Raw genomic sequence first — 15,217 nt, forward strand, 5'->3', positions numbered from 1 at the left:
ACCTAACTTTCTGCTGCCCCCTGCTACGCTTGCCCTCTCTTGGAATCCACTCTGTTACCCTTAAGGTCCAGCGATTATCTTGCCTTCACATTACATGCCTTGCCCAAGCCCACTTCTTCCTCTTGATTCATTGGCTCTCCCTTTCCTAAGCTCCTTTAATCATGTTCACTGAGTTCCTGATCTTCTTTCTGGTTCCTTCTTTTGACCCTCTGAAGCATTTCTTTGGAAACTGCTTGACCTTGAGCTTCGGCATATCATGCGAATGACCTCATTGTCACGATCACCCCCCCCCCCCCATCTCCCTTTCCCTCTGGGATAAATGTCAGGGAGGTACCAAACAATAGGGCTTCATGTGCCTTTTCTGCATTTTTATACTTCTCCCAGACATGGGACTAATCACATGAGTGCTTGCCCGGTTTAAAATTCAAAATCTCGAGAAAACTGGAGGTGAGCGCTTGTTCCAGCACGAGTGGATACTCGGTTCTTTACTGCAGTGCCTGCGAGCAGTCATCCATTCCAGTCATCCACTCGTGTACTGCACAATCCATGCATTCCAAGCCGGCACGGATGCACTGTGGTTCCAAATTTGTGGGTTCACCGCTTGTGGTTGCAGTGTTTCTGCAGCTGCATCTTGCCTTCAGTAGCAGCTAACTGGTCAACAGTGTGTGAATAAGGAGTAACTCTTCATCACATTTCATCTGTACTGTCAGCTGACTGCTTGTTTGCTGAGATCTCGTCTCTCAGGACTGCGCACTGTGTGGGATCAGTTCATTTGTAGCGCATATTATAAACAAAGTTAGAGCAGATAGTTTCAGCGAGGCCCGCGTAAGTTATCCTCATTTGTGTGGAACACTTCTGTGGCAAAGTTGAGTGTTATTCCGATACCTCGACGAGCGAGCGAGCGACTGGACAGACCTTCAGACATCTTTAGTCTTGATTGCTACTTTGAGCAATCACCCATTTCTCACCGGTGATTCATGGCTAACTGCCCTCTACTTGACTCCTGCCGATCACTGTTTGTTTGTGGATCAATCGCTGCAGCATCTTCGACCAGCAGCCGAAGCAGCGGGTGCCCTTTGTCAGTGGCACCTTCCTGGACAACTTTGAGGGCAAGTTGCTCCTGGCTGGCCGGGACACCCTGTTCATGCTGCAGCCCGTGCCGTGGGAAACACAGGTGATGATTGGCCCCCTATGCCCCCCATGTAATGGCAGTTCAATACCGCACAGTCCAGCAAGGCCTCAGTGAATATGGTCCAGGTGTCTGCTATTGCTACCATCTCATACGAACAAAAGATTGTTTTAAACTTTCCGTCGTGCAAGGCAGCATAATTGAATGCATACAGAGCGTCTGCTTGCATAGTGGGTTTACGCATAACAGCCTTTCTCTGAATTTGTTTGGTTTCTGTGCTTTAGATGTGTTGTTAATTAATACTGTATTTTAAAGAATATGTGACAAATTATTTTCCTCAGTTCATTTGTTTCAGAATGCAATTTATTCGGAATCAAGGTACGAATATAACAGTTTTTTTTTTCTCGCTGCTCAAGATAGCTTCAATGACCCTTGCCACATGACTAGCAAGCTTCTAGGAGAAGCCAACTTTATGGCGGCTTTGGGGCTGCACATGGGTAAAGGAGGGGGTGGCTATGAACGTGCAGAGAAGGTGAAACAGTCTGTTGAAAAAGGAAAGGCACTGAAAGGGTTGAGTAGTGTAGAGAGAAAGAATAATCCGCCGTGGTGGCTCAGTGGCTATGGTGCTCGGCTGCTGACCCGAAAGACGCGGGTTCGATCCCGGCCGCGGCGGCTGGAATTTCTTTGGAGGAGAAATTCTAGAGGCCCGTGTACTGTGCGATGTCAGTGCACGCTAAAGAACCCCAGGTGGTCGAAATTTCCGGAGCCCTCCACTACGGCGTCCCTCATAGCCTGTGTCGCTTTGGGACGTTAAACCCCATAAACCAAACCAGAGAAAGAATAAGGGCAAAAGGGCCTAGGACTGTGCAGCACAAAACATGTAGCAACGGTGGCACTGTGGTGATGGCAGTTGTTTGTAGCTGCATGAGAGGCGGCATGCATGCGTACATGCATTGGAGCTTTTGCTGTATTTGATGACGTCACACGCATTTATAAAGTGTCTCCCCTCAGATAATGTCGTCGAATTTGTTGCTTCTGTGTTTTTACATGCCGTCTCCGCTCCTTCCAAGCCCTCGGCTGTAGTTGGCTTAAAAAGGCTGAGATCACATTATAATCATTTTTTTCTTATTTTTCGTGAGGTCTAAAACTCCACCCTTCGCGTGTTAAGCTCATCGTCACATTACATATGTGTAAATATGGTACTTCCAGGCATTCATATTGATGTCGATCACAGTATGCTTATACCATTGTAATGCAGTCAGACTGTTATGTGTGACGTTGGCCTGGCACCTTCATCCTTAATTAAGGTTGCAATTTGGGCGAGTTGCTACCAGTTCATTGTTAAACAGCGCTGGAAGACTGGACACACTTTCCGCGCTGTTTAACAGTGAAGCTTCATCCTTAGACTGGCACAATGAGGCATAATTTTTAGTAAAGGCTTGTCAGTGGCGGATAGAGAAAAAGGTAATGCTTATTGTGCTACGGTGAAGTACTGTGCACGCAACTGATGAAGGTAGAAGATTGCACTGATGAAGGTGGAAGAAGTTTATATTGTTGAATTGCCAACAGCCAGAACAGGCAGCACAATAGGTCACTGTGCACTGCTGCCTCTGAATGAATTGGAGCATCTTAGAGCATCTCTTGCCATCCAGTCCCTTTAAACATTTGTGGGTTAGCTTACTCCTGTCACTATGGTTTGGTTTGGTTTGGTTTATTGGGGTTTAACGTCCCAAAGCGACTCGGGCTATGTGAGGGACGCCTTAGTGAAGGTCTCCGGGAATTTCGACCACCTGGGGTTCTTTAAAGGGGCTGCGAAACACTGCTTGCGGGGATACCGGCTATACTTCAGATGGGTTCTTTATGTCACACAGATGCTGACTTAAAAAGAATTACAGGAACCGATGCACAGGAACGGGAGTTATTCAGTGAAGAAATTTCAAAATACAAGCAAACAAATCGCTGCCCTCGACTCGATTTTGGCGGGGCTTCCCACTGCTATTTCGCTCTCCCAATGACGGCACCTGGCGCAACCAATCAAAACAGCCAGCCAGAGCACATCAGGAAGTTTGTACTCCATGGTTGCCTGCTCTCTGTGAGACTGGCAGCGTCGTTTCCATGCCAGAGCGCCCCTGGTGGTGTATTTTTTTTTTACTTGCTTTGCAGGGCTTTTATCTAAGACAAACAAGTTGTTTTTGTTGATCTAATATAAAACGCAGACAGGTGACAAAATGTGTCTCTATTTATTCACACAATTTGCAGTATATTTACTGTTTGTCCGATTATCAAGCTCGCGCCAGGTGATGTCATATCCGCGGCTAAAAACCCGCCACTGTGTGGCGACACCATCAGAGCCATGAAGTTGTTTTTGGGAGGACATTAAAATAATTATAAACGGAATATACGCGGCATTACCGACGCTAATAGCACCATTATAACTCACCGTATGCAATCAACAGGCAAAACAGTTAACTAAGATTGTGTTTCTGGACCCCTTTAACGTGCACTGACATCGCACAGTACACAGGCCTCTAGAATTTCGCCTCCATTCCGTCACTGTGGGGTGTCTGTTTTGAAGCTTTTCACCACTACTTGTAAGCAAAAAGACGCAGCTAATTAGTTGTTTTAGGTTTGAAGTTTTGGCATTGAAACTTTGCACCTGGCAAGAAAGAATAGAAAATGAGTGCAGGTAATGACTTGTGGCTGTTTTTTCACTTCCTCACTATTTCTGTTTTTCCTCTGCAATTTTTTTTTTTTTTTCAACATTTAAGATCTGCAATTTCGAGAGCTGCCACTGCATGCACTGTTATTAAAAAAGAGTCACTTGGAAGTAACTGCAATCGAAAATCGTGGTTCATATTAAACTGACTGATTTCTTTCAGTTATAGATCATATGTGATACTTCTGCAGATTGCAATGCATGCACAGGCTTGCTTATTAATGGAGAGGTCTAAAACAAGGTACTCTTATGAACAGGGTTCACTGTGCCTATTCCATCCATCGTTTCTAAGTTTTTAGGAGTAATTAGTGTACTTAATTATGCAAGCACTAATGAAATGCATACCTGTGATGCGTGGCACTTATATCTGGCCATTGTAGTAAATGCAAAGTTATGTTGGATAACAGAATGTTAATCTTGCTGTAATCACTTTGTGCTTTTGCAGGTGCAGGCACTTTTGGCTGATGAGAAAGTAGCGGAGGCGTTGGAGTTGGCCAGGCACTCCAACAAGACGGGCCTTTCACACGAACAAAACAAGGAGGTACCCTGGGCGTTCTTTTTGTTTTTTTTGTCTCTTTCTTTTCTCTTTTGCCTTGCTAACAAACAGGGTTCAGCCTAAGTTAAGAACAACGCAGCAAGCTATGGAAAGAAAAATGATAGGTGTAACGTTAAGAGATCGGAAGCGGCCGGAGTGGGTGAGGGAACAAACGCAGGTTAATGACATCCTAGTCGAAATCAACAGGAAGAAATGGGCTTGGGCAGGGCATGTAATGCGAAGGCAAGATAACCGCTGGTCCTTAAGGGCAACGAAGTGGATTCCAAGAGAAGGCAAGCGTAGCAGGGGGTGGCAGAAAGTTAGGTGGGCAGATGAGATTAAGTAATTTGCGGGGATACGGTGGCTGCAGCTGGCAAAGGACAGGGTTAATTGGAGTGACATGGGAGAGGCCTTTGCCCTGCAGTGGGCGTAGTTGGGCTGCTGATGATGGTGATGATGATGGTGGTGATGATTCAGAGCACTCCCTGGGGCCGATAGTGTAAAGCTTAAAAAGCTCATGGTTATGCTTTATGTCAAATGCATCACTTTCAAGAATTGCATTATGCGCAGTGTTTACAGAAGCAAGGCAGGTTCAAGTAATCTCAGTCTCTGCCCTTTTCATGCATGCCATGCTTTGTAGTGAACAATGCAGAAGGAAAGAATAAAGTTAAGGCGTGAAAATGGGGAAGAAATGCTAAAAATTTTTCATATGAGGCTTAATAACAAAACGGAGGAGCATCTCGCACTTTGAAAGACATGCACACATTTTTTTTTTTTTAAGGAAATGTGTGCAAGATAAATCATTGAATTCACTGATTCTGAGCTAGGTTCACTGAGTGGAAGTACGGAAGATGACTTGGGTGAAAAGAATTGCAAGGGAGCATTTATGGCTTTACATTAGGTCGTTGTTTTTGTACACACTCCACTCTGAATTGTTTTTTGGTTTTACCTAGACAGTAGATAAAAGGTAAGAGGTACCAAGACATGAGGTCCTTTATTCTGATCAGATACATGTTCAAAATAAGCGACAGAGTCAACGCAAAAAAAAGAACAACTTGCTAGTGCCTGCAGCCTTTCAACAGTGAGATTAGTACTAATACAATAGAATTTTGTTTATTCAAACTCACTTGATATAATCTAATTTCTAGTTTATTCAAATTGGTACAGTGTTCCCGTGGGCATAAAGTGCATTAGAAAGGCTAGAAAATAAGATTTACAGTCACTGACCAAGTCCAAATCAAAAATAAAAGGCATTTCAGAGCCCATGCGGGTTCCTTGATCACAGTGAGGTGAAGAGCAAAATCTGACAATATGGCTCTTGCTTGAATCGTTCATCAAATTGACGACCAGAACCATGAATTGCACGGAAAAAAAAGCATGCCACTAACCTACGCATGATCAGGACATTGCAAATGTCGCCTTTAAATTTTCACCAGCTGATCTTGTCCACCTCATTGCGAGCAAGGAACCTGTATGGGCTTCAAAATGTCTTTCTTCTTTGAATTGCTCGGTCAGTGACTGTAAACATTATTTTTCACTTCTATGCCTGACCAGACAAATCTTTGTCAAATCCTTGACTACATTAAAAAGGTTCCCATTTCTTAATCTCCAGCTATTGTGCTTAACTTATATTGAGGTGCATATGCAGATTCAAATTCAGAAGTTAACAAAGAAATTGAAACCAAGCCTAACCGCAGCAGGAGTGCTTGTTCTTACACTGCTAGTCCTTACACTTTTGAAGACTCATATCAAAATATGTAATTTGCGCAGTATATAGTGTAAGCGTGCAAATTAGGAGCACCAAACAAACCAACCCATCTGGTCTTTAAGCAACAGCCATGCTTCCTGCGACCACATTTATCCAGCAACACTAGCTACACTGAGTATTAACTTGGCATCATTCTGTAACTTGCAAGGGAGGAATGCTTTTCTGTCTTGTGAACTGAGTTCTCCTCTTTATCAGTGTCGGCTGTCACTGCGGTCGTGCGAGAAGCCTGAAGCACATTGCATGCTCCTAGTTTCGGTTGAGGGAAGCACAGTTAATTATATGTGCAAACATACCTACAAGATGCGAAGAAAAAAAAATTTTGTTAATGAAGTCATAATAATGGAATCTTCAGGAAACATGTATTTTTGCATGCTGATTCCAAATATGTAATTTAATTTTACGTGAAACAAGTCCTTGTACACTTATACAATATGTTATGCAACTTTTTGCTGACAGCTTTCAATAAATTTTATTGCAGGAAACTTGCTAGGATGCATGCCACTGGCATGTCTTGACATCAAACTATGCAATGAGGGCAAAATTATTATCCTGCCTATCATAGAAGTTGAGTTACAGGGTTCTGAATTTGCCACTTGTGGGTTTCTAAGTGGACACAGGCCACCACCCACCGCGGGTTCGAGCTTCGCGCGAGCCAAGGGCCCCGATCAGTCGTCACCACACACACACTGGGACATCGATGCGGCGCACTCAACCTCCGCTGGGAGGAGAGCGATTCGCCGCAAAGAAATAGGCCTCCAAATTCACAAAGGAGACGTTTATTCACATCGTCCTCTAGCTGATACACACACACTCAATAGTCACCCCGTCCCGGGGGCGCGCGAGGAGCAAGGCTCCGCTGCGCGCACGAAGCGACTCGAGTAATGCGCGCCGCTAGCACGCCGCTGCAGGAGAATGTCCCCGCGGCAGTGCTGTGATCTCTCTCTCGTGTCGGCCGTTGGGCCGGTTGCGAGAGAGAGTGGGCAAACAACGCAAGGTACGCCTGTCGGAGGTCGCTGGACCCCGCTGGACAGGCTCGAGCCGCTGCAGGTCAGAGGACACGTGCGGGCGAGCTCGAGTATGCACTGGTCCGAACGGCAGAGGCCGGCACGGACAAACAGTAACGTACGCACCTTACGCTGTCTCGGAGGGATCTCTCTCTCTGGGCCCCGCTCGGACGGTCGCGCCGTGCGCGGCCGCCCGTAGCGGGTCCCGATTTCCCGCCAATAGGCTCCAATGGCAAAGGCCGTTGGGGAGCCGGGGCGGAGCTGTGGCCAAATGACAGTGATTAGTCACCTAGCCGCCTCTCCACCGCCTGAGGCGGGAGCAAGGGAAAGAGGAGAAACAACGCAGGAAGCCGGCACAGCCGCGCAAAGGCAACGGCGGAAAGCCAGGATTCCCACACACTTCACAGACGGGAAGAAACTGATGGTTTCAAAATCCTGTAACTCGCCTTCTATAAGAGGCAGGATGATGATTTTACCCTTGTTGCATAGCTTGATGTCAAGAGAAACCAATGGCGTGCAATATAACAAGTTCCCTGCAGTAGAATTTCTTTAAAACTCTCGGAAGAAGTTACCTAACATATTACCTAAGTGCAACAAGGACTTGTTGTACGTAAAATTAAATTACGTATTTGGAATCAGCACACAAAAGTACATGTTCCCTGCAGATTTCATAGCTGTGACTTCATTAATAATTTATTTCTAAGACCCTCTTCCCCCTTAAAGTCACTTCGGAACAGTCGACAAAAAACGGTGTTGAGAAAGAGTGCGCGCCTGTCGGGTGCTTCCAGATGTTGCAGAGGATACAGCTCCAGGCGGGCTTCATCGAGTTCTCCAACCTGCAGTTTGCGGAGGCGGAAGAGCTGTTTCAGGAGGGCGGCCTGGATGTCAGAGAGGCGAGTCTCTTTTCCATGTTGCAACAAAGATTTGAGGCACCGTTCTGGTTGCATGTATTATTATCATGCTCGTAAAAAACAATGCAACCATACAACGGGCGGGATTTCTCTTGCCTTGTCACTGGCATCTTGACTTGGCTACTCTTTTGAAGCCTCATGCGAAATTCTACAAGTGAGCTTCCCGTTTATTAGAGTAGACCAATACGAGATGGCAGAACTCGTACTAGAAGGATTGGGAAGGCATCAGGTCGAGTGCCGTGGGTGCAAGCGTTAAGAATGTAACACGTTATGAAAGGATCAAACAAAAAACTGCATGTTTTCTGATCGCATGTGACATGTGAGAAAGCCAACATGCAGAATTTTGCACAAGGTTCAGGCCTAGCAGCATCCAAATGTGATCGGTCCACACAATAAACAACGAAGGAGAAAACGGCCTTTGTGCTCTCTAACTCAATCTCCAGGTAAAGTTGCTCAGGTTTTATAACGGCCAGATTTATGAAAGTTGGTGTGGTATTCGGTCACTGCCGGATGTTCTGAAATTTCTAATATCAGTTTCTCGAGTCGGATATGAGCTAAATGAAAAACGTATTCGATTTGTATTCAAAATTTGAAATATTCACAAACCCCTGTTTTTTTTTTTCTTTTTAAAGTTAAAGACCACGAATGGTAAAACATCAGTGGTGGGAACCTCATTAGAGCCACCATAAACTCGAATTTGAAGGAGGCTAGATCAGTGGAGTATCTTTCAAGGATGTTAAATATGCTTATCTCACCAAAAACAGAGATTTGTTAGTTGAGAATAATGTAGGCGTAAAGTACTTGTGACAGGTTACCACAAACTTTTTCACGTTACGAGGGATGATTTTCTGTGAGCAAGTTTATTGCCTGTGCTTTGTGAACTATTTTTAAAAGAAAAAACACTCATAGTGTGACAAAAATGACTTTCATTTTTTCTTTGAATGATTTCTTAAGCACTGTAGGATCAGTGAACACAAGATGTGTAAAAGCCCGAAAATAGCAGCACAGATGACCACAGTAGCATTGTCACATGCTTCCAGCCTAGGCATTGTACATGATTTCATAACACCATGCCTGACATCCCAAATTCTGCTGCAGTGATTAAGAAGTTTGCGGGGATACAGTGGCCGCAACTGGCAAAGGACAGGGTTAATTGGAGAGACATGGGAGAGGCCTTTGCCCTGCAGTGGGCGTAGTCAGGCTGATGATGATGATGATGAGTGTGAAGTACAAATTTGCTTATTTTGTGGCGTGTTGTTCAGCTTAAATGCACTTTTTAACTCTGAAAGAGCTGGAAAGCAATTATGGCGGGCCCAATTATTTGACTGCATTAAAGAAATGCAATGAATTTGTGTGTGAGAGATCTTTCATGAACATTGATGCCTCAGTGGCTAATTATTATTGTGTCTTGGCAAGGACAGTCCACTGCATGTAGTCAAAGGTGCTTGCAATATTTTTTTTCCAGCTTTCCATCCAACTTCTGTAATAGTTAAAAGCCATTAGACAAACAGCTTTTGCACAGAACTGATGTAGTTTGGTAGCCAACCTATCGAGTAGCACTTTCAATTCCAGCAATGTTGTTTTCTGCGTCAGTGTCTCATGCTGTGAAATTGTGAGCAAGCACACCTGCATGTGTTCTCCTTTCGTTGAGGTGGTAGCGCTCAATGGGCACCATGTGTTTAGCAAATCCGTTTACATTTGTTCAATTTTGTTCCGCGTGAGTGTGTGTGTGTAGGTATGTGTGTTTGGGGGGGGCTCGAGGGGGCAGGTTATACGGAATGGAAAGTCCCCATAACTGCCTCACTCAGGTTGGACACCTGGACCTTGCTTGGAAGGAAAGGAAAGGAGGGGTTGAAAGGAGTGAGGTGCAAAAAAAGTGCTGGCACATTATGCTAATCAGTCTACGAAGGGCGTTGGTAGATCTAGGTCTAACCCACTGGTCTTGGTCTCTCATCTTTGGCACTCTGGTAGGAGAACCAGTTTGCCTATGCACTGCATTCTTATTTGAGTGCATGGTGAAAATACAGTGGTGATAGTGTGTTTTCCTATTAATATTTTTTTATCTTGGCGAGTTTTCACTTTGCATTGATGGACATATCGTAGCAGTCAGTCTGCTCTCGATGTGCCCACAAAGGCTTATGTTCTGGCAGGCTTTATAAATGAGCAACTGAAGTTATTACTGCATGTAAGTGCATTGCCCATTGGCTCTGTGCAGCAACTGTGACTAATCTGTTGATCTTTCCACCGCTGTGGCTTAGTGGCCACAGTGTTTAGTGGCCAAGGTCACGGCATCGAATCCTAGCCATGGCAGCCATATGCAGAAACGCGCATGTGCCGTATGATGTCAGTGCCTGTTAAAGGGGCACTGACGGCAATTCCATCCAATCATTGTTCTCATTAAAAATCGGCTCTGTGGCTCGCTCTGGCTATATTGACGATAGTCCAGTAGCGAAAGATGCATTTATCAGTGAGAAAACTGGGTTTAAAAATCTTTCTTGTCAGTCAATTTAAACTTATGATGGCCTTACCGAAAAAGACTGCTTGCCACCATTTAGAAGTGAATGGTAATGCAGCGTAACCTCTGGGATTGGTGTCAAACAATTGGTGTTGACGCATGCATTTTACTTGCAAAATCAGCTGATAATGACGACACCTGTATTTCATTCTAATGCAACAGCATTAAAGGTCCCATCCTCCGGCAAATCCAGTGTCGGTGTTGTGAGCGAAAAATCACGGGCATAGCTATGGCAGGCGGTCCCCAGAGAGCAACCTGGGAGGCAGGTGGACCACCTGTCACGTGACCTTGCGGTGTCATCACAACCTGCCCACCGGAGAGTGAGCAAACAGCACGCAGTAGCAGAAGGCAGTTAAATTAATGATTGGTCATTAGGAAAGAGCAACCTGGGTCGCACAAATTAAGGCCCACTGCTGGGAGCACCTGCCATCTCAAGGGAGTGGCACATCTCTTAACCGCTGGACCACTGCACCAGGAGAGGTATGAGGGCTCCCAGGGATCGATGAATGTGAAGCAGATACCGTATTTACACGATTGTAAGTCGACCCATCTTTCAAAATTTGAAAATCCGAAGTGGGGGGGTCGACTTACAATCGAAACCAAAGCATCACACTATAAATAAAGGTGAGACAAACGAGACAAGCGTGGTTGTATTTTTTGCTGCGCGGCTCCGTCGCATCGTTCTTGCCTTGAGCAGCTATGTCAACGCGCAGAACCGGCATCCCCGCCCCAGCGCGAAGTGGCCCGCTGATGGTGGCTGTCGATAAGCAGCAAACCAGCACCAACCTACTCCCCGCACGTGGCCGCAGATTGCGTATGCTGATAAGCGGCGGCGGCCCGATAACGCCTTCGCGTTCTACTTTTTTTTTTTGTTTACTTTCAACCGCGCACTCGGCGCCGAAGGGAGTGTCGGTAGTTGATGGAAGGCATAGAGTTTCTTACTGTTCCAATCGTGGCGGCACCCCCCTCTGAACCGCAGCGGCACCAGGGAGTGTCGGTAGCCGAAAGAAGAGCCGACGCCGCTCGCGCGAAATTTCTCTCTGGCTCTGACGCATTCGACTACTGCCGGCCGCGTTTCACAAGTTTTTAATGTAGTGCTTCGTCATTCGTCATTTGTGCTCCAGGTCTGATAAGCGACCGGCGCTCGTTCGCGGCTACATTCAAGATGTCTGTCATTCTTTATGCCGAAGAAACGAACTGCGCGCCGGGCCGCAAGTTCGACCTTCGCACTGAGTGATACAGGAGTGGCAGCTACAACGAGGAAAAATTTTCAGCTGTTCCTCGCGATGTCATGATGTGGCTTTTTGCGAAGTGCAGGATTTCACTGCATGACGATGTTAGAACGACGAGCTGTGGGTCTGCAGCAGCGATGACTACATGACGACGGCAGCGCTAGCGAGGACGATGGAGCAAGTGTGGACGAGTAGCCCAGTGACTAAGACATTTTTGTTTTGGAATGTGCCCACGGGCACTCCCGCGTGCAGCAGCCGATAGTGGCTGGTGATCAGCGGAGGCCACAGGATAGTACTGTCGCGTTCTAGTTCTACTAATAAAGGCCAAGTTTAAATGACCTCAAGTTTTTTTTTTTTTTTTTTTTCACAATTGTGATGTGGGGGGGTCGACTTACATTCGAGTCGACTTACAATCGTGTGAATACGGTACTGACCTTCTGCAGTTGTGGGAATTAACCCATTACGCTATTGGATCATACCCTTACGGCGAAGCTTAAGTGATCCCTCCCATTTTTTTTGCGTTCTTTTGTAGCTTATAACAGCTCCATTTTTGGTGAGAGTAGCCTTTTTTGCAATTAGAATGTGGTACTCTATCAATACAGGACAACTTCAGTTTGTCATCAGTTTCCCTTTAAAGAACTCCAGGTGGTCAGAATTGATCTGGAGCCATTCACTACATCTCTCATGTACCGTGTACCAATATGAGATGTTAAACCCCGCATACAACAACAACAACGACTACCTTTTCAACTCATTCTAGCTCATCAGCCTCTACCCCGACCTCCTGGCAGCATCATCCGCCTTCAAGAAGGCCTCACCCAAGCTGCATGACATCGACGATGTAGTGCAGATGTGCGGCGGTGATAAAGACAAGGTGGCCAGGTGCCAGCAGTTCCTAGCATCCTACTTAGAAACCTCGAGGCAACTCTTCTCCGAGAGCAGAATGGTGAGTACATGCACTGCGGCACGTGCAGCCTTTGTCAGAAGCATCTCGTGCCACTTTGCATGTTGGTGTTACAGCGAGAGCTGTTAATGCCACATTTCCTCTCTATGTGGCGTCGGTATCGTTGGCGTCGTAACACACCATTTGCAAGGTGCCCCGCTCATTGGTCAGAATTGAGTGGTGTCATGCATCACACCTTGACAGCGTGCCATGATGATTGCCTAGAATGCCAATCACTGATTGGTCTGAACACAGTGACGTCATTGTGTTGCTATGTTGTGTCGCTTCCATGCAATGAGCCTCACTAACGTGACTAGTGTTTATGTGCACACTTGAGTAACTTTGTGGATTGTGTGCATACTTATTCTCCTTTCCTCCTTACGCTCATCTTTTGCTATGGGGCATTGTTCAGTATGACTGTGACCGGGAATTTTTTGGCAGCTATGAGCGAATTCAGCTTAAACGTAAGACCCTTGGAATAGATGCAGCCCTCATTCTAGTGCAGTGGGCTCTTTTAATCTGAATTTCCTGCCTTTTTAATCTGATACTGTAATCCTGTCAACATGGCCTATTGAAAAATTATGAGTAAACCAAGCTCCACATGATTCAAAGAACTTTTCAGTTCCCTTCAAGTTCCTATCATTGAGCTGACTGCACATGACTTCAAGAAGTTTGGTTTGTCGTGCATTTTGAAATTGATCAATGCAGTAGTACACATACAAAGAAAAATATTCTATAAAAAGTAGGTGTAAGATTAAGAATGTAGTGAACTTCCGTGTTTGACTGTAGGCTGTTTCATAGATAACCACAGTGGCAGAGTGGAGAGGTCTGTACCCATTTGGCACCCAGAGGAACCGTGTTCATGTGAAGCAGGCATGTTAGGTTAGAATGGCTGCCGTAACTTGATTGTGAGGTGCCCTCGGCAACTTTAGCCAACCTCTTGGCACCCAGCTGTTGTCTATCTCAACTGATGTTGACATTCGTCATCCTTTCCAAGTGTTTCGCCCCCGTGCCCGTACTGTTACCTGTGCCGCTTCTTTTTTTCACCGTGTTTCTGTAGACTGGAACGACCTCTCCAATGACATCGCTACCATCTCATGCCCATCCACATTCGCCGAAGCTGTTACCAACCATTTTTCAACATAACACTTGTTCATGTGACTGTATGTACCCACAACTTATGTAATACCCCCAGTGGGTCTTTAAGGTATTAAAATGAAATGAAATGAAATGAAATCTGCATTAACCCTTTCAGGCACTTTGTACACAATTGTGTAAGCGGCAAACTGACAGCTTTTTCTGAGGAACTGGAGCACGTAACAGTGATTTCATTACTTCAGTCAAATTGAGCACCCTTCTTGTTGCAAATAAGATGCTTTTTTGTACCATGTAGCGAATGCAGTAAATAATATTTCACATAACAGTGAGCTAGGTAGCACTTTGTCCGCCGTTTTTGTGCAGACAGATTTTTCCGCGATTGAAAACATCGATTGTTTTTGCTCAATTTCGAGCGTAATGTGAATCTTCGAAACACAAAGTGATTCCATGATCCCTAGGGTGTTTACCTGACACACGAGAACATTTTGACGTTACTATTTCTAACAAATCTGACACTTTGTATGCAGTTCGCCACATCGTTGTAAAAACTTACCTGCTGGTCTTTCACGTTCGAAAACTAACAAATTCCCTTTCTTGAGGCCTGAATGTACTACTTAGGTGAAAAAATAATTAATTTCATTCAGAACAAAAAATGGCGCCTGAAAGGGATAACAGTGCCACCCATCGCAATGCAGGAGGTGAACAGTGCCCTGCTCAAGGTGTACGCGCTCTCCGGAGATGACTCCAAGCTGCTGGGCTTCCTACAGAGCAATGGCAGCATCTGCTGCGATCTGGCGGACTGCGCGCAGTTCCTGAAGCGCCACGGCCGGCCGCATGCTGCCGCTCTCCTCTACCATGCTCACCGGGAGTACGAGAGCTGCCTACGCCTCTGGGCAAGGTCAGTCCGCAACATCACTGGCCCCTGTGACTACTGCAAGGCGTTGGTGTTTGGTTTCTCAGTCAGTATTGTTCCTTTATCAGTGTAGGTGAACAGTGATATCAATTTCAGGTTACCTTGTGTTATCAGAACAGCAGCTTGGGCTTGTTGGTTGTTCATCTTCAAGTAACATTGCAAAAACACAGACGGGACACATAGAATGAGAACAAACAACGAGCGCTGACTTTCAACAAGTTGATTTCGAGGCAAGCATTGCTCTATACACTGTTGTGAAAAAAAAAAAAAAAAATGAGGCACGGACACGTGACTTCTGCCACACGTATCATCACTTCCACGGTAATCGTCGTACATCCAACAGCTCCAGTTCTTTTTTATCAAAAGTACAGATGGTTTGCTGAGGCAATCATCTCCAAGCTTTTCTATCTCGGCTGCCTCAACTATCTCGTGAACCAGCTGCTCGGCGTGTAT

At 45.6% G+C, this 15,217-nt stretch overlaps 1 protein-coding gene across 1 annotated transcript in view; it reads left to right on the plus strand.

The window, feature by feature from the left end:
* The window catches only part of LOC149367026 (transforming growth factor-beta receptor-associated protein 1 homolog), a 51,255-nt gene that overhangs the window by 15,987 nt on the left and 20,051 nt on the right, over nucleotides 1–15,217 (plus strand). The window contains exons 9-13 of the mRNA XM_089553628.1: nucleotides 1,042–1,174; nucleotides 4,291–4,386; nucleotides 7,941–8,045; nucleotides 12,571–12,756; nucleotides 14,547–14,749. Coding sequence (XP_089409754.1) covers nucleotides 1,042–1,174; nucleotides 4,291–4,386; nucleotides 7,941–8,045; nucleotides 12,571–12,756; nucleotides 14,547–14,749 — 723 coding nt within the window. The remainder of the gene's footprint in view (nucleotides 1–1,041; nucleotides 1,175–4,290; nucleotides 4,387–7,940; nucleotides 8,046–12,570; nucleotides 12,757–14,546; nucleotides 14,750–15,217) is intronic.

Source organism: Amblyomma mixtum, chromosome 1 (genome assembly GCF_055824585.1).
Source record: "Amblyomma mixtum isolate Tamu chromosome 1, ASM5582458v1, whole genome shotgun sequence".
Classification (NCBI taxonomy): Eukaryota; Metazoa; Arthropoda; class Arachnida; order Ixodida; family Ixodidae; genus Amblyomma; species Amblyomma mixtum.